The sequence below is a fragment of the Periplaneta americana genome, chromosome 9 (genome assembly GCF_040183065.1).
Source record: "Periplaneta americana isolate PAMFEO1 chromosome 9, P.americana_PAMFEO1_priV1, whole genome shotgun sequence".
In the NCBI taxonomy this organism is placed as follows: Eukaryota; Metazoa; Arthropoda; class Insecta; order Blattodea; family Blattidae; genus Periplaneta; species Periplaneta americana.
In genome coordinates, this window is record NC_091125.1 from 127,464,241 (window position 1) to 127,492,081 (window position 27,841).

At 36.0% G+C, this 27,841-nt stretch overlaps 1 protein-coding gene across 1 annotated transcript; it reads right to left on the bottom strand.

Moving 5' to 3' along the window:
* Positions 1–217: 217 nt before the first annotated feature.
* On the bottom strand, positions 218–27,841 carry LOC138706472 (uncharacterized). Its single transcript, XM_069835803.1, has 5 exons — positions 27,706–27,841; positions 20,089–20,140; positions 15,883–16,393; positions 3,222–3,267; positions 218–1,132 (listed from the first exon to the last, which is right to left on the bottom strand). Exons 3-5 carry the CDS (start codon positions 16,037–16,039, stop codon positions 430–432), a joined length of 906 nt encoding a protein of 301 aa, XP_069691904.1. The 5' UTR covers positions 16,040–16,393; positions 20,089–20,140; positions 27,706–27,841; the 3' UTR covers positions 218–429.

The window sequence follows — 27,841 nt, forward strand, 5'->3', positions numbered from 1 at the left end:
CGCACACTCTTGATAATTGATAATATGGTCAGATAATTGTACGGATTAAGTAAAATCGACAGCGGGACAAAATCACACTAAGAAAACTTGAATATTTCTAACGCAGCTTTGAAGATCAAGTTCTGGTTTTTAGATAAGAAGTCGTGAAGTGATTGGGAGATATGATTGTGCTCAACGAGAATGGAGGAAGAAAAAAATGAAAAGATAAAAAAATAGAAAAGTTTTTAACAGTTTCCTTTAATATAGAGTCTTCAAATAGACACTCTCAAAACATGATGAACACTTTTTAAATGAAATTCTTGCCTTTTGTTATAAGTTTAATCCCCTGAAAATTCTACTGCATATACAAATGTCTACTCTTTAGTAAATAATTTTAAAAAGAAAAAAATAATTACTCAAGTTTATGAAAATCAAGCACAAAACCATATGTTACGTTTTCAATTTAATGAAAAGTTTACCCAAACGCAATTCTTTTATTTGACCATCAAAGGTCAAAAGCATGAGATGACTTATTGGTGGCGAAGGATGTATACGTTGACTTGGATCCCGCTTCTCCTGAGTTTTGTGAGGTGACATATTGATACAAGGAACACAGATGCAACCGTCACTTCCAATTCTTTCAACTGATCCGTATGATTGATCCAGACACGGAGGGCAGTTACAATCCGTTCCATTACTTTGCTCTTCCAGTTGTTGTCCAAGTGGTTGAACAATGGGCTTCAAGTTCTCATCACTGCTGCCTAACGACTGAAGTTGAAAATGTAGTTTGTTTGGAAACTGGGACGCTAAGGTGCAATAACAATCAGCAGCACCACCAACAAAATCACTTTGTTCCCTGAGTAGCTGAAGTTGTTGGGGTGTCCACACTGACAGAGTTGGACAGGAACAAGCCGTACTTTGATAATCACTATTAAGAGCATAGCTGTTGTTATCAACTATCTCCTTATTTCGATCGGATGTGCTCAGCTTAACTCTTTCTTGATCAGAACAGGGGCACTCATACACTGAACTTGAGATGCTTTCAGGTACGAAAACTTCTGAGCATTTGCAAGGTGTATCTGTGACGTCATTATTTGCTATTGTTCTTTTTGAAGGAGTTTCTGTAGTATTCGTTTCTTTTGCAGGTGAATAACTGCAATGACAGAAAATAAACACAATAATTTATGTATTTTCTTAGTAAAACCACAGTCTAGTATATACAGTCACGACGTTCAATACGTAGTAAATATGCATACATTAGATAGTTGCTCACCACTAGGATCGCTAATATCGTCTCATTACAGACAATGCAAAATAGTACCTGCACAGTCTATTGTTTCTAGCACCCTCAAAACTCAAGCTTCGTGACTGTATATAGTAGACTGTGGTAAAACTTTATTAATCGTTAATAATTTCATTTAAATTTACTGAAATTGAATAAGTTTAAAAAAAAAAGTCTATAGTAACGATTTCAGACAAATTTTCGCAAGGGAAAAGAAATGTATAGAAATAATGAAATATAATAATATATTCAATGTAATAATAATTTTATTTTGGCATTATTATTACTCTTTTTCTACGTCTGAAAGCAAACAAGATAATGCAAAACATTAAACATTTGAAATTTTTATACCAATAAACAAAGCTTAAGATTTATATTCATATTATTAATCTAAATAGCTAAACGAGAAAGAGCAACTAATAATGCAAACAAGAAAAGCAATAATTATAAATGATTAGACAAAAGCATGTATTCGACACATTCAGTAACTTATTAATAATAAATTTCATTAGACAAAATATACGTTTCTAACTTAATTTTGAATTTCGATGACGTCCGGCAACCCCAGATGTTACTAGATAGACAATATTAAAGACATTTTTATTAATTTGTCCTACAGAATAATATCTGTAATATTGACAATTAATATTTGAGGCGAAAAATTCGTTCCGGAGCCGGGGATCGAACCCGGGTCCTTGGTTCTATGTACCAAGCGCTCTGACCACTGACCTACACCGAGGGGGCAGAGAAGGCCTGATGGCCTTATCTGTACCAGGTTAAATAAATAAATACTACTACTAATTCAATCCACAACGCCGGACCGAACCCTCCTCCTTGAATGTTTCCCTTTTGGCCTGAATCCAAGTTAGGCATATATGTTGACGTTTTATGTCCAAGTCAACTGGCATTATACAAGGGGCGCACTCAGCTGAGCGAATTATTTGGCCGGTCAGAGCTCTTGGTACGTAGAACCAAGGACCCGGGTTCGATCCCCGGCGCTGGAGCGAATTTTTCTCCTCAAATATTAATTGTCAATATTACAGATATTATTCTGTAGGACAAATGAATAAAAAATCTTTAATATTCTCATAGCTAGCAGTGCATATTTCTGTACAGATTACTGTCCACTTAACTGCGGAATCCCGGCCAAATAATTCACTCAGTTGAGTGCGCTCTTTGTATAATGACAGTTGACTTGAACATAAAACGTCAACATATATGCCTAACTTGGAGTCAGTCCAAAAGGGAAACATTCAAGGAGGAGGGTTCGGTCCGTTGCTGTGGATTGAATTCGGCGTAGCTCAGTGGTCAGAGCGCTTGGTACGTAGAACCAAAGACCAGGGTTCGATCCCCGGCGTCGGAGCGAATTTTTTTCCTCAAATATTAAATATTAATTAGATAGACAATTCGAAAGACGAGGTAATGATACTGTAATAGTATTAGTAGTTATTAATAGTATATTAGTAACAGTATTAACATAGCTTCTCAAAAATAAGTAAACAGGCAAATTTTCAGCACAAATCCATAATAAAACAAAATTAGAGGAGACTAAACATTTTCAAGAGTAGTGATAGTAGCGAAGAAATTAAATAAATAGATAGACTATTATAAATAAAAAAATTGTCCTAGTTTACTCATTTTTATCTTCGTATTTGTTCAGTTCTGACTTATGATACAAAGCTTCACTCAAGCATGTAAATTATAATTTGCTTTTACAGACAAAAGTAACGAATATTAAATTTATTATAAAATACATAAACATTCAGACCAGAAGAAAAAATAATAAGGTTTCGACCTATGATATAAATGAATTAAATAAAACAGTCATTAGCAATAGACAACTAACTCTAGTCAAAGGACAACGATATTTCAGAAAATTCAAAACAATATAAAGTCCAACTTTAAATTAAATGAGCCATAAGGTTGGACTTTGAAGCTGTAGATGATAATGATTACTCACCTGGCTGGATTAAGTAATTTGATTTCTCCTTCTGTAGAAGGCCCATCTGAAAATAAATACAAAATATATGTTACAAAAAAAACCTGTGTAACTAATTAATGTAATTTGCTACCATAAGGACTTTATAAGAATTATAGACCAAATATGATCAGATTATAAGTGTTCCCATGTTCAAATGTTGTCGGTTGGTTTAAGCAAAAATGTGACTCTGATATTGAATATTTTTCAGCACTTGGCCTGCCTTAAACCTATTTAAAATGTATGCATTTCTTAATGTACGTATACGCATATCGTTACACTCAGAAGACATGTACAGTAGTGGCAAAAAAAACCGGACCGACCCTTGTAGCTGATTTCAGAGCCTTGTTCATTCAGAGTACGATAGACTGGTAACTAAGACTTTCGTGGTTCGAATCCTGCCTGGGAAGGAAACTTTTTTTTTTGTTCCTTATTCAAATTTATTCCCAATACGTTTCGATTGCAGCGATATTTTACTGCTTAAATAACTTATTATTCCCAGAACATAAATTTTACCAGCAATCGAAACGTATTGGGAATAAATTTGAATATGGAACAAAAAAAAAGTTTCCTTCCCAGGCAGGATTCGAACCACGAAAGTCTTAGTTACCAGTCTATCGTGCTCTGGAGTGAGCAAGGCTCTGAAATCAGCTACAAGGGTTGGACCGGTTTTTTTTTTTTGCCACTACTGTACACCTGTGATATTTTTAATCAAAATATTCACACTCTTTTCAACTAGAGACATCAAAAATCTTGATTATGTTGACACGTGTAGCCAAGGACTGGGAAAGGTTGGGATTGCACATAAAATTTGTCTTTATCCATGATAAAGAGACCTTAAACACACACAATAAATATTCAGCGTGAAGTCAGCAAGTCGTATACACTTAGGATTTCCGCTAATAATTATACAACACCAGCAATCTAGAATGAAATCACATGAAACCGTACGGGAAAGAATAGATAACCGAAGCTGCTGTATCTGTTATGGTTTTTAGACTTACAAACACATGACAGTACAAAGATTTATTTCCCCATTTTCATATGGCTGCCGCCGATGGCTACGCGATCTAAAGCGGCGCTGTCCGAAGACTACTTGGTTCGAATCCCGCTTCGGGTATAGGTGGATCTCCTTGGTTAATATTATGGTGTGTCTTTGCAGAGGTTCCGATTCTCAGTGTGTCATTTAAACGGTTCATACCGTTTCGTCCGAACCGGTTGTTAAAATTTCTGAGATTCCCGGAAACGGTTGTTCATATTTCTCAAATTTTTCTTCCCTCCCCATAAATAAATTGTGAATTACTGCAGGAAAGACGTGCGATATACCCCTGAATTGTTGTTTTCAATACTTATTTTGTGGATAAACGCCATCTTCTGAAAGCTGAAGTTCCAGTAACCATTAAAGAGGTAAGAAAAAGCATGAAAGCAGTAGCTATGAATTCTGAAGAAGCAGAAAGAGCATTTATGACCAAATACACAGACAAGTAAATGGAAGTTCTTCCTCGTTGAAAATATCTCTGGTCTGGCAGTGTAGCTAATAGGAAAATCTCTGGAGCAATGGGATGCAACACCATTAGTGTAATCACAGTCTAGTATATACAGTCGCGAAGCTCAATACCTAGTAAATATGCAAACATTAGATAGTTGCTCATCACTAGGATCGCTAATATCGCCTCATTACAGGAAATGCAAAATAGAACCGTCACAGTCTATTGTTTCTAGCACCCTCAAAACTCAAGCTTCGTGACTGTATATAGCAGACTGTGGTGTAATTATGGTTATGCCGAGGACATCAATATAGCTGCCGACCGTTGCGTCGGGTCAAAAAGAAAGGAAACTCCGAATATTTGAAACTTTACTTATAGTTATATTCTTTTCTTTAATTTTTTTTTTTTAACATTTGGTAACTTTGATAATAAGCTAGGTACAGATTTGCATGTTGCATGAATTTATCTTCGTCGTTGACATTAACGCTTTTATGTCTGTAGATTTACTGGCATGTAAAGGAACTCCTACGGGACAAAATTCCGGCACATCCGGCGACGCTGATATAACCTCTGCAGTTGCGAGCGTCGTTAAATAAAACGTAACATTTAACGCTTTTATTCACATAATAATAATAATAATAATAATAATAATAATAATAATAATAATAATAATAATAATAATAATAATAATAATAATACTCATTATTATCATCATCATCATCACCATCATCATCATAGAACCTGTTCTTAAATATTTTGAATGATATCACTGCCTACGCTATGCTGTCCACAGGCTAGGCAAGGCTCACATATGTGACATGTCTACTGTGTGTATTCGTATCATCGTTCCTTCCCCTACAGGTAGTACGTAAGTCATACATACAATAGGAAGAGGTTAAACAAAAACGAAAAAGAGTATGTTTCTGAAAAAGTCTAAATTTTATTACTATTCTGAAAATATTTTTTTTAATTTAAACTTAAGATTTCGGAAAATTTTATTCGAGTGTATTTATTTTTATTTATTTATTTATTTTTTCAGAAATACCATCTTTATAACCAGTAAAAGTTTCATTATCTATTCCGTTTACATTTTCTCATAAAATTTCGGCCAGTGCATGGGAGCGGTGCATACTCATCATTGTGATGAATTTGGGGAGCCACGTAAGATAGCGGAAATCAGTTATTCTGTTTGGGATCATTGAGCTAACCACACGATACCTCTGTTGCGGTTGGATAATTGTACACTCTGCTGAGACCAGCAGATGATTGATCAGTCTTGGCCCTTTGTGGGCTGTCGCGCCATGAATTTAATTTAATTCTGTTAATATATACAGACAACTATGTATGTGTTAAATGGATAGAGACAAGGCTGTAGCTTTCCGCCATTATAATTTAATATTATTTTGAAACTGTACTTTATAACTGGAGTAAGAGATGTGAAAGAAAAATTCCTTAAGTATAAAATAATAATTCCATTGTTTAAACGATTAAATGTACCTGTTATAAAGGGGAGAAAGGGATAAATTGTACGCAGCAGTTAAAGGTATGCACTTCTACCACAGTCTTGTATATACAGTCGCGAAGCTTGAGATGTGAGGGTACTAGGAACAATAAACTGTGCACGTACTATTTCGCATTGTCTGTGATGAGGCGATAGTAGCGATCCTAGTGGTTAGTAACTATGGATGCATGGGATGCATATTTACTACGTACTGAGCTTCGTGTTTGTATATACTAGACTGTGCTTCTACTGTGGCGCACCTGTGGTCGGAAACAAGTCTGCATTATGGTGCTATCTAGCGGAGTCCGCTACGAGTTGGTTGCATTCGCTTGTTTGAGGTGATCCAAGTAGTTGTGTTGGTGACCATCAGAATTTTATTATTGTGTTTTGGCGACATTTTGGATAAAGAAGACGCAGAATATATTAAACTTTTCAATATCATTACAATACTACTTTAATGTTGTTTCTTGTGTTATTTGCCTAGTAAATCCACAGTAGTTTGTCAAGTTTTCGATTGCTGTAAGGAACTAGGGTTCGTTAAATGATAATGGCGACAAGATGGACGATCGTACGCAGTGCACCCAATTCTCCCTTGTTGCTTACGATTACCCCTGCATTATTGAAGATATAGTCCACACCTGTAGAGTAACGGTTAGCGCGTCTGGCCACGAAACCAGGTGGCCCGGTCGGGGCAAGTTACCTGGTTGAGGTTTTTTCCGGGGTTTTCCCTCAACCCAATACGAGCAAATGCTGGGTAACTTTCGGTGCTGGACCCCGGACGCATTTCACCGGCATTATAACTTTCATTTCATTCAGATGCTAAATAACCTAGATGTTGATACAGCGTCATAAAATAACCCAATAAAATAAAAAATAAAAATATTGAAGATATAGTAATTTAATTTCTTTATTCGACTAATTTATAAAACTTGTAATTCTCATATGCCTCGTCCGTAACAGAACCACCTCCAAGACTTCATGGACTCAGAAACAGCTAGAAGCAGCAATGGCTGCTCTTAGAAATGGAACAATACGTGAAATGTTCTATCATAGCAACATATTACTTGATACATTTTCTATGTTATTCAATTTTATAAAATATAAAATCTCAATAAATAGTCATTGTATTACGATTCAAAGTAATGTGTTTGCATTTACCCTTCTCTTCCCTAGGTGATTTACTTAACTTTGTACCATCGAACAACTCGTTAATTCTTAACAATTCACCGCCATCTCTCCTAGTCCCGAGGTAGAAATTTTACAAGAAAATGTCTGACCCCGCCAGGAATCGAACCCATCGAACCCGGGTCGGCTAGTCTGGAGACAGACACGCTACCACAGAGCTAATTTAGATTAGATTTTATGTTTTCTTTTGGAATCTATAGACTATGTTCAAAACTTTCAGTTTTTTAATATATCGTACCTTGAAATAATGTGTTTTAGCTAACCCTTCTACAATCCGCAAAACTCGACATTTTCGTAACTCGACACCTTCTTAGTCCACATTAGGTTAAGTTTGTACCGCTTCTAAAATTAAAATTCTTTAAATCTGTAGATTAAATCCTAAATAGCATGTCTGTTAAGACTGTTTAGGTGAAGTCTTTTTTGTCCAATAAATTCATTGGTAATGAATTTTGGATGGTTGTTTAAAATTTTCTGATAGGTAAGACTGTAATTGTCTATATCTTGTGCAACTGTTGTGATACCAAAATCATGGTAGATACGTATATTTGTTGTTGACGTACCAAGATGTTGCCAATTGTTCGCAGTGTCTCTGATTGGAATCGCTCCAGTATCTAAATGTTACAATTGCTTGCAGTACCCCAAAGCTGAATTCCGTACATCCAAATAATCTCAGAACAATGAATACCTTATTTTTTGTTCAAATTGAAATCACATTAAGCATCTCCTTTGATGTTTATGGTGTTGTTGAACAGGTACTCGTCTCGGAAGATATTAATTTTGAGGATCCATGTTTGTTAGTCTTTATTTTCTTGTTTTGATTAATTCTACCACCACTCAAAATATTGAGTGTTTTTTCTAACATCCTATATATACACAGCACAGTTATAAAATCTCTGTGGAGTGTTCAGAGAGGTATTCGGAGCACTTGTGCCTCATGCCTGCTGTAGAACATCTCTCGAAAGATGGAGTAACTTTATAAGAAGGGACAGAGTACAGGTATACATGCTAAGGTTTATCTTGTCTCAGTAGCAATAAAACCAAGTCCCTTCAAATGAGGGTGAAGATTATAGGAAGGTTGTAAATTTTCAGGATTCCTTTCAAAACCTAGTTATTTACAGGCTGCCGGAACTCAGTTTTTTGAAAGACAAGCTCAGTGACGGAACTATACAGTACGAAAAGAGATATTTTGTTATTTTATTTTGTGCTACAGAATGTATCAACTAGTCCTTTCCGCCACTGGATGGATGGACGGCACCGCTCCACTCCCTCCATCACCATAACAACACAGACGAAGTAAGACATATCTCCTTTCTCTCTCTTTTCACAGTGAGACAAGATACATCACACAGCTTTAAGATATCATTAAATTGAAAGGAAAGAAGAAGAAGACGAAGAAGGAAATGAAAAGAAAGGAAAAGAGTAGAAGAAGAGAATGGTGATGATTATATTAATGATGATGATGATGATGGTGATGATGATGATGAAAACAATGGGTTAATAAAAGAGGAAAAATAGAGCAACAATAGCAAAAGAAGAAAGACCGTGTGAGAGGATCGTTCTGGTACGTACTTACCATTATCAGGTACTGGAATTGCAAACACTGAAGTAAAGCATAGAAGGTACACAAGCATTTTATGCGGCATCTTCCACAAAGTCCTACAGCAGTACTGAGGCTGTGTAAGTAGGACATTCGTTTAAATACTGAAGGAACGTGAGGGATGTACACCATCACAGTATTATTTCACGGAAAACAAGTTTCATCTGACCTCATGAGAAACAGAAAATATGAGCACGGCGACTTGATTGCACACAGAAGATTGAGATTTGTTCTGAAATAACTGTAATGTCGGAAATTAACAATTTCATGTCGAGCTACTTTATATTTGGAATAAATGAAATGAGATAGAAGCTAGAGGTTATGAGTCCTTGTTAAAAATGTCAAGCCGCAACCTCCATGAGGAGGACAACCTTAGTCAGATGACCTCAGACACCCGCCTCCATACCATATATCTATGAAGTTACTTCGTAATTCTTCAATAAAGATAGATTGGAACAAAACTTAGCGAGCTCAAAAACGGACGACAATGATGGGATAGGTAGATTTTTAGTGGTGATAAAATTATCAACAGTAATCTCACTAGAGGTTTTGATTTATCTAGAGAAAATCAAAACTCGAGTGGGATTTAATTGACTATTACACGATTATAAGAAAGTATATGAAGATTAGAAGAAATAAAGTACCCTAATACAATAAAATATTAATTGACTTGCTGAAATTCTATTTCACTAATGTTAGCTTCACCAAAATGTTTGAATGGAGCCGCCCTTTTCAGTTTTACTGTCTATGTTATAAACAAATGACGATCGCAAAGCATGTTTTATAGTATACCTTATTTTATTTCAAGGAGTGCAGTTCGGTGGCTCCTTTGAACACCGAACTGCACTTCTTGAAATAAAATAAGGTATACCGTAAACAATGTAAAGTTTGAAATGTTGGCAAACAAAGAAACAAATGGTAGGAAGGTGATAAAAACAGGAGAAAGTATATAAAGATCACAAGAAATAAAGTAATCTAATACAATAAAATAGATATTAACTACTTACTAAAATCTCTATTTCACTAATGTTTCCTTCACCAAAATGTTTGAACGGAGCCGCCATTTTCAGTCGACTATCTATGCGGGAAACAAATTACGATCGCAAAGCATGTTTTATAGTACCGTAAAGAATTTGCAGTTTGAAATGTTGCCAAACAAAGGAACAAATGCTAGGATAGTGATAAAAACAAACAAATGCTAGAGAAGCGATAAAATTGCGCGATAAGCAACCATGATTGGTTGAAAGACGTCCTTTCGTACCGTTTTATTGGTCGAAAGTAATATGACGTATTAAAAGTGTAATAGTCAATATAAATCTATATACAGGCGACCAAGTAGGCCTACTACTTTTAATACCGACAATGATCTCCAGAGAGTCGGCCTTGGTAGCGCAGTCGGTATTGCGTTCCCTTCTGTGCTCGAAGTTGCGTGTTCGATCCCGGTCCAGGTCGATGGCATTTAAGTGTGCTTAAATTCGATAGGCTCATGTCAGTAGATTTACTGGCATGTAAAAGAACTCCTGCGGGACAAAATTCCGGCACACCGGCGACGCTGATATAGGGTAAAGTTGCCTAATTCCGTGATACTCCTAATTCCGTGATACGTTTTTTTCACTGAATTCCACGGGATTGGGTATCTTGCTATGAAGTTCGCCGATATCTCGAAAGTAGGAGAAAGATGCACTCTTTCGAGAAAAGTGTCTGGCGCTATGGTCGAATGGTAAAGCTTTGACCGACATTCAATTTTAAAAAAGTATCACGGGATTAGGGGTATCACGGAAATAGGCAACTTTAACCTAACCTCGGCAGTTGCGAGCGTCGTTAAATAAATCATGATTTAAAAAAAAATCTCCAGATTACAACGATTATAAAAAAATTTCTCAGTAAGACTGTATGGAAATTTTTACATACAAAAACAGGCAATGAAAAAATATTATAAGATTTACACCAGGAGATGAAAAGGAATACAAGGGAAAAAAGGCGAAGGCAAAGAGAACCAAGGGAAGACAAGGAGAACAAGGGGAAGGCAAAGAGAACAAGAGGAAGACCGCTAGAATTTGTAAGACTTTGACTAGATCAGAACCAGCAAAACCTTTATGACAGACGCTTCAACATAAGAGTAAATCTGCTTTCTATCATTTATAATATTTATTTGCAACGTTATGCCAACCTATGGTTCTATATGAATATTAAGCAGCTGGCTATAAAACTATAGACATAATCTCATTCAGAAATGTAAAAGACGTTGCGTTTCAATGTGGAATGCTCGAATGCCAATGGAAACACAATGATGATGAAAGTGTTAATTTTGCAATGCTAACTTTTATCCATTGCTCACTTTGCTACTGTTTTGATTATTTGATTGACATTCCGATTATCAGAGATATGGTCTCTTCCTACAAGGGTCAATATGCAAAACTGTCCCACGTTTGGTAATGTCCACGTTAAAAAAAATGTCCATTGTTCAAAAGGTCCTACAGTTATATTTTTCCCGGCCTAGAAGGTCCAACACACTAAAATGGCCTGCGTTTCATAAGGATCACTTTCACAAAATGCCCTTTTTCGGAGAAGTCAGTATTCAATTACATCAGGTTTTAAATGTCCTACGTGTTAAAAAGGAGCATTTAACTTCAATAAAAAACCAGTAAATTAAAAAAGGAATATAACTTAATAAATTAAATTAAATTTAAAAGATACAAAATACAAGATACATTTAGGAAAAATGTGGGCGATTACTATTTTGCTGATAAGAAACCATTCTTATTGCTGCATTTCTCTGTAGAAGTTTTTTTTTTTAACATACCTGTCTCATAACAGCGCTTGACGGCTGCGTTGGGTTACCTCTTCCTGTTTTTCGTATGTTATTCAGAACTTCCCTAATCCGTATCTCTCTGACGTTTGGAGGATGCAAATCGTTTTCTGTAGACCTACCATCTTTCATGACATTACAGTTCTTCCAATCAAAACATCTCCAATATTTTCTGTCAACTTTTCGGTTGTCTTGATGGTAATGATACAGATTATCGTGATATAATAACATTGTTTTTTTACTATAGATTGGGGCTAGTCTGACATTCTCCATTTTTTAATTTTACATTCCATAGTTCAATGCTACGGCAACGAAAAACGATTATTATTGAAAATATCCTTAGGTGCGAAGTAATTAAGTGTGCGGGACATTTAGTAGAAAGACATTTAATGATTTTACCTTTTTTATGTGGGACATTAAGGGTGCTATGCATAGACATTTCGCTAACCCGCGCTCGAGCGTGCTGAACTAGCTCCGGCTATCGACTGTTACTTGTACAGGATTCATATCATATCATATCATATCATATCATATCATATATCATATCATATCATATCATATCATATCATATCATATATAATATGATATATTATATTGTATTAATAAAATTCATACATAAAAATCGAAATAATTTTGAATTGTATTCTCATAGTTATGAAACAAAAGGTATGAATTTTTTAAGGTTGTTTGAACCAAAATACAACACTGTTACAATATTTAATCATAGTAGTAATTTAGGCCCAAGAATATATAACAAATTTATATTTAAATATCCTAATCTTGTCAATTCTAATAGTACTATTATTAAATTTAAAAAGTTATGTATGGATTTTATAAAAATTGAAAAATTGTAAATTTAAATTTATATACTATAATTGCACAGTAGATATAAGACAAATTGTATTGTATAATTATTAATTTCAATTCAGGAATCCGCCCCTGAGCAAGAGTTCTACTCTTTCAGGGGCGAGCTAAAATTTTTTCTCTGTATATTATATTTTATGTTACAGTTATTAGCAAAATAATAAATAAATAAATATCATATCATATCATATCATATCATATCATATCATATCATATCATATCATATCATATCATATATCATATATCATATATCATATATCATATCATATCATATATCATATATCATATCATATCATATATCATATCATATATCATATCATATATCATATCATATCATATATCATATCATATCATATCATATCATATCATATCATATCATATCATATCATATCATATCATATCATATCGCTAACACTGGTTTATGAATACAATAGTTCGCTGATCATCTACCGAAAGCCAGCGCTAAGAATATGAATGTGGCCCTAAATGTGGAACTTTTTGACCTATGGACCTTTCAGCTATATGGGACATTTTTGTTGCGGTCCTTTTCATTATGTTGACCCTATTGTGTATGGGACACTAAATGTGGGATTATTTGGTGTGTGTCCTTCTTGGTTTGACATTACGTTAGTGAGAACATTTTTGATGACCTTTTCTCTTGGAAGCGACATTCTACACCTACACAATTAGGAGTATATGGTGTGTATTTTTCTCATTATTTATTCATCTCCGTGTCCATTAAGAATATTTTCACAATTGCGTTTTCCTACAAAACAAACCAAAAGTGTCATCAAATTTCTGAAATTTAGATGGCACTGCAAGCTAAACGGTTGACTTGACACGGGAAAGACAACCACCACGAGACTCAGCGCCCTCAAATTACTACGGTGAGCCAGGTTCCATCTGTGTTCGAGTGTTCAGACCCGAAGGCATCTCTTGTGGATACAAACCGTTCTTATGTATCCACACAAATAGTGTTTACATGTGGACTAATGTCTGTGGACTTCGTAACCAAGTTTATGATGCAAGAACACAGCCATACAACCGCATAATAATGTCATGGCTTGTGCATAGGTTGGGACCTGCAGATAACTTGTACTGGGACGTTTTATCTCTCATATTAAATCATTATTAATTTGTGTATTTACTGACCCTTTCTATCAAAAGAGATGTATTGAAACTAATATTTTCATTTTTAAGCTCATGCAGTGTTGTCAAATGACTTTCGTTCGAACTAGTAGAATGCGTCTGAGTCTAAAGAAAACATAAAACAATACAACGTGGCCTGCTGTGAAGAAAATCCAAGTCCCCGAATACCGGTAAGGCATCATGTCACAAACACTTTTAAGTATGAATATTTCTGACAAAGTAAATATTATTCAACCCTTGAAAACGGCACAAATATTAAGGACATTGCTGGAGTGAATAAGGTAATATCTATCTATCTATCTATCCATCCATCCATCCATCCATCCATCCATCCATCCATCCATCCATCCATCCACCTACCTACCTACCTACCAATCTACCTACCTACCTATCAATCTACCTACCTACCTACCTATCATTCTACCTACCTATCAATCTACCTACCTACCTATCAATCTACCTCCTACCTATCAATCTACCTACCTAACTATCCATCTACCTACCTAACTATCCATCTACATACCTACCTATCAATCTACCTACCTACCTAACTATCAATATACCTACCTACCTACCTATCAATCTATCTATCTATCTATCTATCTATCTATCTATCTATCTATCTATCTATCTATCTATCTATCTATCTATCTATCTATCTATCTATCTATCTATCTATCTATCTATCTATCTATCTATCTATCTATCTATCTATCTATCTATCTATCTATCTATCTATCTATCTATCTATCTATCTATCTATCTATCTATCTATCTATCTATCTATCTATCTATCTATCTATCTATCTATTCATTCATTTATTTATTATTTATTTACTTATTTATTCATTCATTCATTCAGTTCTTTATTTATTCATTCGTCCATTCATTCATTCATTCATTCATTCACTCCATTCATTAATTCCTCCTTTCCTTCCTTCATAAGTTCACTCACGCACTCATTCCTTTCAACCTTCCTTTCTTTCTTTAGTCTATTTATTTATTATTATTTTTATTTATTTATTAGTTTATTTATTTTTTATTCATTCTTTTATTCATATATACATTCATTTATTATTGTATTTTCTTTATACAGTATATATAAAAATGTTATGTTTTATCTAACGACGCTCGCAACTGCAGAGGTTATATCAGCGTCGCCGGATGTGCCGGAATTTTGTTCCGCAGGAGTTCTTTTACATGTTCTACCTCTACTGACATGAGCCTGTCGCATTTAAGCACACTTAAATGCCATCGACCTGGCCCGGGATCGAACCCGCAACCTTGGGCATAGAAGGCCAGCGCTATACCAACTCGCCAACCAGGTCGACTTATATATGTATATATATATATATATATATATATATATATATATATATATATTCTAGGAAATAAAATTAATTTGTATTAATGTTGTATCAGATTTGGTTTTTATAACGAATTAATAACCCTTAAATATCCATTCCCGTATGATCGATTTTTTACTGTTCGTAATATTCCTTGACTTTCTTGTTCTACCTCAGTGGTATTCAATCTTCTTTGCTAGCGTACCCCCAAACTGCATTGCAATTATATAAGAATTAAAAAGGGGGACATTTTAGGCACTTAGTAATACTTTTAGCCACTTGATGCGCTGCTGGATGCATGAAGTAGTTACTCTGCCAAAAACAGGTGGCAGCAAGATAAATTCTACATGAGCGCCTCTAGCATTTGAAACATGAAAAAATCTCGCATTCTAGATAGTGTACATCCACGACTGTACTCTGAAGTTCAGACGAAGAGGATGAAGAAGAAGAAGATGGTGATGATGCGGGTGACAAAGATGATGAAGTTAGGAGTTTCTTTAACCATAATGACATGTTTAACAAATTCAGTATGAAAACATATTTAATATTTATGACTACGCAGAATATTTGTGGTGACAAGTAGACATTTAAGTTCTTATTTCATAATATTTTTACATGATTTGCTTTCCCAATGGAGTACTGAAGTCAGTGAATAATTTTAAGAACGTTAACAAGAAGTAAAAGCATAAAATAAACTGAACTTACTCTCTCTCTCTCCTGTGATAAATGGAGCTCGAAGGGCAATTAATGCATCAGCACCAATATGGGTCCGAATCTCACTTCTTTCAGGGGACCATCTATGTGCATTGCTGTTACATGACTCTGTTGTCTTTGTGGCATCTGTTGCTGAAGAGTGTTGCATGGAGGACAATTGCACGTCCCAACGTTTCCTCCAACAAAGGACATCATCTGACCATTGCAGTAACAATTGCAGACATTATTGTTATTTGTAGCTGAAGAATTTTGGCTTGATGCCTTGTTAAGCTCTTCCAATTTCCGATGAATTTCTTTTGACTGTTCTGATTGTTCCGCACAATAACAAGTTGTGGAATTCCCAGAGAAGGATCCAGAAGTCTCAAGGATTTGAAGTTGTTCAGGTGTCCATTCCACTAAACTTGGGCAAGTGCAGTTCTGGGCAGGTCCACCAAACGCACCGGTTATAGCTTCTTTGTTAACAGCGCTCGCTGGTATATTAGTCATTTTTATGGGAGTCGATCTAAAATGAACCAAATAAACCCAAACATATGTCAATAATTCACAATCAATACACTACAGAACAGCCCTGGGCACAGAGGGGAAGTGGAAGGAAATGGAGAAAAATCCGCCCATGTCTTCCTTTCCTTACACCATCGTACAAACAAGTGGACAGTACGGTAATCTGTCTGCATCAGTGATGGATTTTTAAACGTCCAGGGAAAGTAAGTTTCTCCTTTTCCATTTCTCTTTTTTTGCGAACAAAACTAGTTACATCACTATCACGTATTTGTAGTTACATCAATGACGGAATTTATATCTTTGATTAAATACAATCTCCGTCCATATCTCATGGAAGAAAACCTAAAATACAAAATAAACGGGGTAAGTCCAAGATATATATCGACATCCAAAGTTTCGGAGATCAAAACATTGACCAAGAGATTACAAGAAGCAGGCAAAGAAATCACACTCCAATGGATCCCTTCTCGTGTTGGTATCAAGAGAAATGAGACGGCTGATCTTCTCGCAAAAAAGACACAAAAATAGTTGACTCTCCACAGGAAACAACTCTCTCTCTTTTTTTCAGCAAAATCAATAATCATTTCAAGTTTTCGAAAGGAGAGATCAAACAAACTGAGAGAAATTATCCAAGGATAGAAGTGGGCGAAATTGGTACCGTAACGGAAAAAAAAACATGATTCTTGAAACTTCAAGAAGTAAAGATGTAGCAGCATTCAGCTAACTACAGGACACGACTGGTTGGCAGAACACCTCCATCGCTTCAACATTCTGGATTCTTCAATGGTTGAGCTGTTTGGACTTTTTCCATTGCTAATTTTCAAAATTGCAACACGACGTTTCGAAGAGTGGATTTCTCACCATCATCATCAGGTGAAAACCTATTGTGGGGATAGTTACAAACACCTGACGACGAAGAGAGATCCACTCTTCGAAACGTTGTGTTACAATTTTGAAAATTACCAATGAAAAAAGTCCAAATAGCTCAATCATTGAACAATTCACCGTTGCTCTTCCCCCCTTCATTCAGATCATTCTGGATTCTCCGAACTATATACTGTGCAGAAGAAATGCCATCATGAACTGCGACCATTTTAGGAAATGTACTGCACTTCACAAATTGTGGGACGGGACGAATGGACAAATATGCTGGGACGCTAGAAGACTGGTGGTTAACAGTCTGCAGCATTGGATTAAATAAACAAATAAACGGGTTTTAAGTTTCTTCTAACTAGAAGGACTTTATCCTATTTTCATAAAAGTAAACAAAATAGATAACAAAAATATTTTCTTAAACTACAGTTGGCAACCCGGGAGGACTGAAACTGAAAATACGTACTTGTACAGCCTTATTAATTAATACAATATTATTCACCGTTACTCATGGTCACATAAAAATGGATGGCATTTTCTGCTTAGTTCATAAAATGTCAGTGAAAGTCTGAAAAGCCACACTAGATGAAAATCTGTGAGACTTGAATGAGTATCATAAAATCCACCAGTTCTTCCAGGTTGTTAACATTAGAATAAACTCCTCTGTTAATTACGATTAATCGTGGCGTATTCCTGACATCAGTGCTTTCATCTAATGTAAAAAGATTAACTTCTAATTTTATTGATTTTCAATATTCTATTCTACTTGTCACTGTACGTCGAGAAACTTTTTTTAAGAAATCGAGTTTCTCAGGGAGTATTTCGTCGCTGGCTACATTGGGGCACTTTTTAACAAACTCATAGCTCACAACAGGACTTCAAATTCGTTAGAATGTATTGTTTAATTCGATAACTAACTCTTACGTCGGAAAGCTTCAGATATTCTGGCTTCGATATTCGTGCCTTTCCTAAAAAATTCGTGATGATAAATTATTATTGTGAAATATTCATACGGGCATTCTAAAATGTCCTTAAATTTAAATTGGTTACAGATTTAGTTATAGACTTATAATGTATCATATCTGGCGCTATGGTGTCCTTCCTGAACACTCCGTCACTGAGCAATGATTACTTTACTGTATACTCGTATCACCGTCTCAGCTAGGGAAGATGGAGTGGGGGGTTATGGGGTAGTTGGCAGTGACTCAAATGGATATTCATGTCCAGGGCTGTTACAGAAAGTTTATAATAGTAGTAACAATAATGATAATGATAATGATAGTAATATAAATAATAATACAAAGCTACACTACACATTATAAATTGAAAACAACAAATCCATACATTTTCTAGACATCACAATAACAAAAGTAGACAACAAACACACATTCAAAGTATACAGAAAACCCACAACAACAACACACATACACAACACATCCAACCACCCCACACAACACAAAGAAGCTGCATTCCGAACAATGGTACACAGACTACTCAACATACCAATGAACCAACAGGATTACAACCAAGAACTAAACACAATCAAATACATAGCACAAGAAAACGCATACAACCCCAACATAATAGACAACATAATACGTAAGACAAAACAAAACCACAAAAAACAGAGGAATACAACACAAACACCAGAACACAAAAAATACATCACACTAACATACGAAAATAAAAACACACATAAAATTGAAACCTCATTCAAGAAATTGAACTACAACATCGCATACAGAACAAATAACACTCTAAAAAACATCTCAACACACAAACAACACAAACAAACAAATACAACCACACAGGCGTATACAAACTCAAATGTAACGCCTGCAACAACTTCTACATAGGACAGACAGGCAGATCATTTGAAACACGTTACAAAGAACACATCACAGCCACAACAAAATTACAAAACACCTCCACATATGCAGAACACATCACAAATGCCAACCATACCTACAGAGACATCAACACAGACATGGAAATACTTCACATCCAACCAAAAAGCCAGAAACTCAACACACTAGAACAATATGAAATATACAGACACACGAAAACACACCCCAACGATATTCTCAACACACAACTCAATTTCAAAACACTCTTTGACTCTACACTACGAACGCACCCACACAGGAAACAAGAGGCGCCAAGACCAACAACGACCATTTCCGAAGATGACCGAAAATAGGTCGAAACATGTTAACAAGGTACGTTAAAATATTTAACACAAGAAAGTTCTCATCAAACATATTCCGAAGTGATACAGTGTTAAAAATTGTTAAATCAAGCTGGATAATAATAATAATAATAATAATAATAATAATAATAATAATAATAATATAGTTATAATTATGGGTGTTCGTGGAATATTATGAAATGATGATGAAATGGAGATTGGCCGAAGATATATTTATGCCTAATGTGGGAAAACATGAGAATCCGGAAAAAAAACTCCAATTGCAAGTGCGACACGAATCTAACTAATAGGCTAATTAAAATGTAGGCCTGTAGGCCTATTTGAGTTTTTAGGCTTTCACTGTGACAGTGATCAGAATTTTATTAGGCGTTTCGGCATTCCACCGTGTCCTGGAACTTTTGAAATTTCCAACGTTCCAGAACTAGGTACAAACAGGTTCCATCAACAGAGTAGATACGTAGGACTAGAGGAATCGCCTACTATGGTCTTACCTATCTGCTCTGATGGAATCTGTATGTAATTCCGGAACGTTGGGAATGTCAAGTTCCAGGACACGATGAAGTACCCAAAAGCGTAATTCTGATTAAAATTTATTTCTAAGGCAGAATACTCACCCTAGAGGCTGAAAGACCTTGTCTGAGTGTCCCGGATTTGAAGAAAAGTCTCCTAAAAAGAGAATAGAATCTGAAATTAATTTAAACTTTAATATTTTAAACAAGTTACATGTCATATTTAAGGTCTATATGTAACATCTTTGTTACATATATTTGTAAGATACAGTCCACCTGTACACTACACTATATATATTGTTAGTGTTCGAGTAAAGTATTAAATAGTTCACTACTGTGGAGTAACGGTGAGCGCATCTGACCGTGAAAGAAGCGGGCTCGGGTACAAATCCTGGTTGAAATTTTTCCGGGATTTTTCTCAACCAATTGAAGCAGAATTGGAAGATAACTTTCGGCGTTGGGCCTCGGACTCCTTTCACCGTCATTAATTCACACATCATCATCCATACCATAGCCTGGGTTTTAGTTCACTGTGCGACGTGTTGTACTTGTACAAGAGAGCGACCGTTCGGCTACCCAATCATTTCCAGAACAGGAGTGGTAAGCAATATAAGCCTCTAGATCATACCTGCACAAACAGCGCTCAACGAACGCGTGCGCTCCTTCGGAGCGGGAGAGCGGTGTTTACCGCTCGCCGAAACGGAGAGGAAGATACGTCAGAATGACATAGACTTGCTATAGGTAGAGGAGAGGGAAACGACCACTCAGTTATCTAGTGGAGTGCAGTGTGTAGGCTTATTCTCAGTAACTGTTTCACGTTGCTTACTTACTGCTAGAGTACAGTATGGAGGAATCTAAAAGACGGAACATAACATTTAACATTTAATGATTTACAGCTCGAACTTATTGATCTTCAATGTGACCTAAAGATTGTTTGAATAATACTACTAGCCTGGTTGAGTTTTACAAGACTAAACATTAGCAGTAATATCCACGACTACACAGGCTGGCTGTGAAAATGATTGCTATGTTTTGCTCAACATTTATATTTGTGAGCAGCTGTTTTCTATAATCAACTTTAATAAAGGCAGACATCGAACATTTGTAACTGATGTTTCATTACGATCAGTAGGATACTGTTCCTTTCAGCTGCCAACAACATAAAACCTCGTTTTGATGTACTGATAAATAAAAATATAAGAAAATGATATTGTACATTTAAGTAGCTATAGAATTTCTATTATTTCTGTAAAATAAATATGTATTTATTAATTAATAATAGTCCAAGATAGTTTTCCAAACACTGAACGGGAATTCATTTCATAAACACTCGTAATAGTACTTCCTTTTGTGCAGGCCTACATTTTGTACGAGATCCCCCTTTCTTCCAGTCCACCCTTATACAGAGCGCAGCTAATATCTGCATTCCGCTCAGGAGCTGTGAGCCGGCTCGGAGAGCGCAAACCTTGTGCAGGCCTTCGGGTCCCTCCTCCGTAAAAAAGAAAAGTATTATATACGTACAGCATCACTATAAATAGCATCATAATTAAGAACTTCGGTATGAAAGAACACGAATTCAGAGGTATATTTTTATTAAGTTTGTTACTTGCCAATGATAAAACATCATAGACATTCATAAAAAAAATGAACAGACTTTTGTAGTAGGCCTATAACTTTAGGGTAAAAATTGAAGAATCACGGACTACATTATTATTAGATGAGGTGACTGAGGAATTGCGTAAGTTCTGAAACTATAATTGAAGGCCTTTCCAGAAAAAAAAGATGTAACATCAAATTACTGAAATATGTGATTTAGGTGAAAAGAGTAATTTTGAAGGATTCATTTGTTATAATTTATTATTGCATTCAATGGCTGAATAAACTTACATCTAAAGGTACAGTAGAAATTTATACCACAACATGAAGATATTAGATTAATTGTGCTTAGACTGTCGTTACGTCATGACCAGGCCTCCGCCTAGGGACACAGAATAACCCGTATGAGGTTTAGAGTACACGGAGCAGAGGCGTATACTGGTTAAAGGGTTTGGGCTACCGCTGACCCTATTATTACACAAAATATATCTAACAATTACTTTAATTTTAATTACTATGGTAAAACTAATAATACAAAATTATTACATTATGTTATATTATAAACTTTTTCTTTTGTAATTTCCTTGGGCTACCGCCGGTAGCCCGCAAAATACGCCCCTGACACGGAGTATAAATGACGTCATGACCCATGTGCAGTCACCCGACTGCAACAGTACAAGCGGGTCCGTAATGTGCATTACCGTTGTGTGTAGGCCTATTGCTGCTTGGCTGCGGTACGTGTAACAGGCTTCGGAGTAGGGACGCCTGATTGAAGGTTACAACTCACGTTAATATTTAAATGGTAGACATTTATTGTCTACACTAGGAATGTATTGTATATACTGCATTGTACAGGATGAAATATATTTTGTGCCGTACCGTGACGAACTGTTTAAATGTTGAGACACGAAGTAATGGCTCGCTCCATCTCCCACTCCACTCGACCAACACAACACTATCGTCTGTACGTTCTGAACTTCATGCGTTTCTGTGCCCAGAACCGAAGGACGTATGGGCGAACCCAGAAATGCATATAGAGTGTTAGTTGGAAGACCGGAGGGAAGAAGATCTTTGGGGACGCCGAGACGTAAATGGGAAGATAATATTAAAATGGATTTGAGGGAGGTGGGATATGATGATAGAGACTGGATTAATCTTGCTCAGGATAGGGACCGATGGCGGGCTTATGTGAAGGCGGCAATGAACCTCCCGGTTCCTTAAAAGCCAGTAAGTAAGTATATTTATATGTAGCTAATGGACGATGTATGTAATTAAAGGAGAAAGTAACTGGCCACGCTACCCCATTATCTCCTGGCCTAGTTACCTCATAAATGGTACCTTGTTGGTATCACTTGTGAGGTTCAAACCTGTCTTCGGACAGTTGACTAGATAACATGCATATTTATGAAACACATAAATAGAACTTCTTAGAGCTTTTTTGCAAATCTGATCATTATTGCAGGCAAGATATTGGTGAAACTTCCGTGAAATAACATCGTTCCAACCGATTCTTGTATTTAACGCAGATAATAATATTAGGAAATATGGAGGAAGGTTATCCTTGACAGAAAACCAGCAACGTAGTATGATACAAGGACACATAACCCACATTCCTTATAGAGAGAGTATTTCGTAACTTGTGGAATCTACATTCATTTAACGAACAGATTCAGAATCTATAGTTCATTTTGTTGTTGTTATAGTTGTTGTTCAAGAAACAACATTCTTACCTCATACCCAGTGGATTAATTCAATTGCTATATATGAGGTAGTTGCTATAAAGTTTGTAAGTTTATTATTGTTCCTTCTCAAAGCTGTATTCGAAATTATATATGAGATAGCAAAAATAAATATAACTTTGATAAAAAAAAATGGCCTATAGGAACGACTCTGTTAAGGCGTTGCGCTACTGAAAATAGTTGAATTTTAAACAATTGTATCATTTTTTTTTTATTTTCGCGCTAAAAATGAACGGTTTCAAGAAAATTGTATCTCAATATCTAGATTATAAGTATACTTTTATATAAATGGTAGTAGTTGTGTTAATCTACGAATTTTAATTATCTCAAAAAAAATAAATGTTCACGATTTCAACCACAAACACAACGGATTTCGCTTAATAGGACCACATTGGAACCACGCGTTTTGATTCAATAAAGCTGAGTATTACAACCAAGCTTAGAGGGATAAATACGTACAGTACATGTCAATATATGTATCTACAGTAACTCCGGTTAAGAGGGTGAAGTTTCGGAAGTTCACCCCAGCCTATTTTCACTATTTCAGATGATAGATGAAATTAGGGAGGGTGGAGAGTGTTGGTGAAATGATAGAGGACAACGGGAGTACCCTGAGAAGAACCCTCTACAACATCTGCTTCGTCTGCCAGAAATTTTATCACGATCTGGCCGGGAATCGAACCCGGAAAGGAAGACGAGAGCGCTAGTACTTGAGCCACAGACGCGGCAAAACCAAGTCGCACACCTTGTCGATAACACTGGTCAACAGCCATTTTGCGCCAGACATAAAACTAACAAATTCTTACTAATTTCGACCTCCTGGATTAAAAAATAACAAGCAAAATGTTCCATCAGTTCTGGTTTTCGAGATGCACAATATAATTCATTTTCCATGCATTTTATTTAAAAAATCGCCGTATTTTGTAACTACTGTATTTTGTTTTACAAATGTAAAGACCCATTATGTGAAAACAATATTACTGTAAGTTGGCCACCATGTTAGAAGCACTTGTAGAAAAGGAAATAATTTTATTGTCCTTTTACGAGTCTATTTGGAGAGGGTAAAACAGATTCGAGGTATGAATTCGCTTGAGTTTACCTGATTTTACTTAAGATGTGTATTTCTTTCACTTTGAGCTTTAATTACATTACTGTAGTTTATATTTTACAATACACCAGCCTGTCAAAACCACTTCTAGAAGCGGAAATTGTTTTATTGCCCTTTTCGGTTCCATTTGGAGGGGGAGAAACGGGTTCACCGTAAGAAATCGCTTCAGTTTACCAGGAGATTTCCATGGTGTCAGTATTCTGTGTAAAACTGTAGACTATTTCTTTAAAGTGTGCTTTAATGATAATATTACTTACTTACTTACTTACTCACTCACTCACTCACTCACTCACTCACTTACTTACTTACTTACTTACTTACTTACTTACTTACTTACTTACTTACTTACTTACTTACTTACTTACTTACTTACTTACTTACTTACTTACTTACTTACTTACTTACTGGCTTTTAAGGAACCCGGTTTATTGCCGCCCTCACATAAGCCCGCCATTGGTCCCTATCCTGAGCAAGATTAATCCAGTCTCTATCATCATATCCAACATTCCTCAAATCCATTTTAATATTATCTTCCCTTCTACGTCTCAGCCTCCCTAAAGGTGTTTAATTTCCTCCCGAGTATCATTTATATTTGTTACTGTTGCTCCAAGATATTTGAACTTCTCCACCTCTTCAAAAGATAAATTTCCAATCTCAAAACCTTATTCCTTTGCTGTGGTCGTGCCAGAGAATCAGTCCCATTCCGAGGCTTATTTGAAGGATTCGTAACAAGCTGTTTTCTACGGTGATGGGTTGTTAGCTCTTCGCCCAACCCCCAAGCTGGAGGACCACCCCTTATCGGCTGTCCGCGACTGCTTATTCAATATATTCACAGCTACCCTCCATATCTGGAGGCCGTCTCCTCGATCCGCAACCTGAGGACGCGCCATGCCGTTGTAATGATAATATTAAAAGTACGAATGGTTTATATATGCAGATTTGAAGGTTGTAGCATTGCTTCTTGGAATGCAATTAGACTACACAAAATTTCGCTGCTTTCTGTGCGAGTGGAACAGTCGCGCTCGAGATAAGCATTGTAAAATAAAACGAAAATCACTAGAGCCAGGGAAGAAAAATATTATACATCAACCCCTTATATCTCAAAGTAAAGTAATTTTACCCCCTTCACACATTAAGTTAGCATTAATGAAGAATTTTGTGAAAGGGATGAATCATAAAACTGAAGCATTTGAACAGATCCAGGAAAAATTTTCTGCTATTAGTGATTCAAGAATAAAAGAGGGAGTTCTCAATGGACCACAAATTAGAGAAATAATGAAGGACAATCACTTCGAATCTTTGTTGGAAGGACAAGAGAGAGCCGCTGGATCGCATTGAAGGAGGTTGTATTAAATTTTCTGGGTAACTGTAGAAGTGAGAACTATGAAGAACTAGTGAAAAATTTACTGTTCGCGTATGAAACTATGGGTTGTAAAATGTCCCTGAAAATTCACTTCCTTCAGTCCTACCTTTACTCCCCCCCCCCCAATTGTAGCGATTCCAGTGATGAGCATAGTGAGCGCTTTCATCAAGAAATTTCAACTATGAAAAAAAAGATACCAAGGACAGTGGAGTACCAATATGCTAGCAGGCTATTGTTGGACTTTAGCTCGTGATGTAACCGATGCCGAGTGTAAAATAAAATGCAGAAAAAGAAAGCTACAATCTTCTAAACAGTGACTATTTAACCTTATTGTAATTATATAAAGCAGTATCTTCAATAGATATAAATTCGAAAACTTTTCAAAAAACCGTAACCAACAACTGTTTTTTATTCTGATGTTCGTATTCAGGAGGCTCAAATTATATAGAAAACATGTATCACATGCCCAGCGCAAAAAAAAAGAAAGAAAGAAAGAAAGAAAAAAAGGATTAAAATTTGTTACACCGTGTAACTATCATTCGGGCGGAGCGATAGAAAGGTTCAGGTACACAGGCCTTGAACAGAAGGAAAAGTTATGGCGTGGTGTATTATTCTGCACTACTAGAAACCAGCCTTACTGTCATGACTAGGCTTCGAGACTTGGGACCCGATACAACAAGTTTACTGTGCATGTACTATAGGTTGTTTGACTCGCTGCAGGTAGCGACAAGTAAAGATGTGTTCAGGTAACAACGTTGTTGTTTAGAGTAGAGTACGGTAGTATGGGGAAACAGACACATACAGTATGTATATTCTGAAAGTACATACAGCTACACAATGACAATGTCAAAAGAATATGAAAAGCATTTATTCTCCTGTATTTTATAAGCATTTAAATGTGTTTAATTACACACAGTATTAATGGTGGAAATAAACATGTAGCAATTCTAATTTCTACATTTATCCTATTGGTCGTCTTTAGGAAGTGCAGTTACAGTACCGAATTGCAATGTACTACAAGATACATTTTCAGTGTCTCAAACGTAAATCTTTTTCGGTTACCTGCTAAACAAAGTTTGTACTGTGAAAATCTGCGCTCTACGTCGCATGACGTGATAGGAGCAACATCATTGCAGTCTCCAAGAGACAGTCCTTTATTCTCGGATGACTCTATGTCCACTAATTTTCTGTTAATGTTACATAATGTTCCATATCAGTTATTTTTAAATAAAATTGATTTCCACTTCTGTTTTACACGTTCAGTAACCGGTGTACTTGGTGTCTAATTAATTCTCTGTGTCATTTCCTCAATTAATTTGAGGGCTTCCGGCATCTCTTGCTCTGACTTTTCTAACCGTGTAATAGTTTCAAACTCAGTTTGAAAATGGGGTTTGTATGAAAACCAAATTATTCGTCAGAACCTTCAAATCTAGAGCTTTATTTATTCTGATTGCAGAACAGTCGTCACCCATTGTGTTGATTATCTGCACAATTGTACGGAAGTATTTGGCATAATAACAGCTACATTAAGCATCTAGTAACTATGGGCTCTGGAAGTAGAGGAAGTGTGTGTGGTATAAAAAAAATAGTTTCTTTAATTTCTCAACCGTCTTTGCGTATTTGTTGGCATTCATTCTACAATACCCCCACCCACTGTACGCTTTATCACTACACTCAGTACGCCGTTATGCGGATTTCCTACTGAACTGTTCTATTGGGTCCGAAGTCTCGAAGTCTGGCTCATGACTGAAGAACACCTAGTCCTACTGGTCTGAGACAAATTGAATATCGCAAAACGAAGGACTGGTATTTATATTAGGAATAGGAGGCCAGAAGAAAGTGATATGAAATAAATAGTCTACTTACTGTCTATTGATAACAAATAAACATACGTGAATGTATTAACCTAGACTTACCTGGCAACGGTGTACAAAAACACAGGCTCACACACGCAACCAGCACATGCACACAGGTCCACATCGTGAGAGGCTTAGGGCAACATTGTTCCGAGTGACCACACGAGGACTGTTAAATACAGAGGTCGTCATTCGC

Coding starts and splice junctions, on each gene's coding strand:
- LOC138706472 (XM_069835803.1), bottom strand. CDS start 16,039: ATGCAACACTCTTCAGCAACAGATGCCACAAAGACAACAGAGTCATGT. Junction 3,268..15,882: donor TATCACAGGAGAGAGAGAGA/GTAAGTTCAGTT, acceptor ATTTATTTTCAG/ATGGGCCTTCTACAGAAGGA. Junction 1,133..3,221: donor AAATTACTTAATCCAGCCAG/GTGAGTAATCAT, acceptor CTGTCATTGCAG/TTATTCACCTGCAAAAGAAA.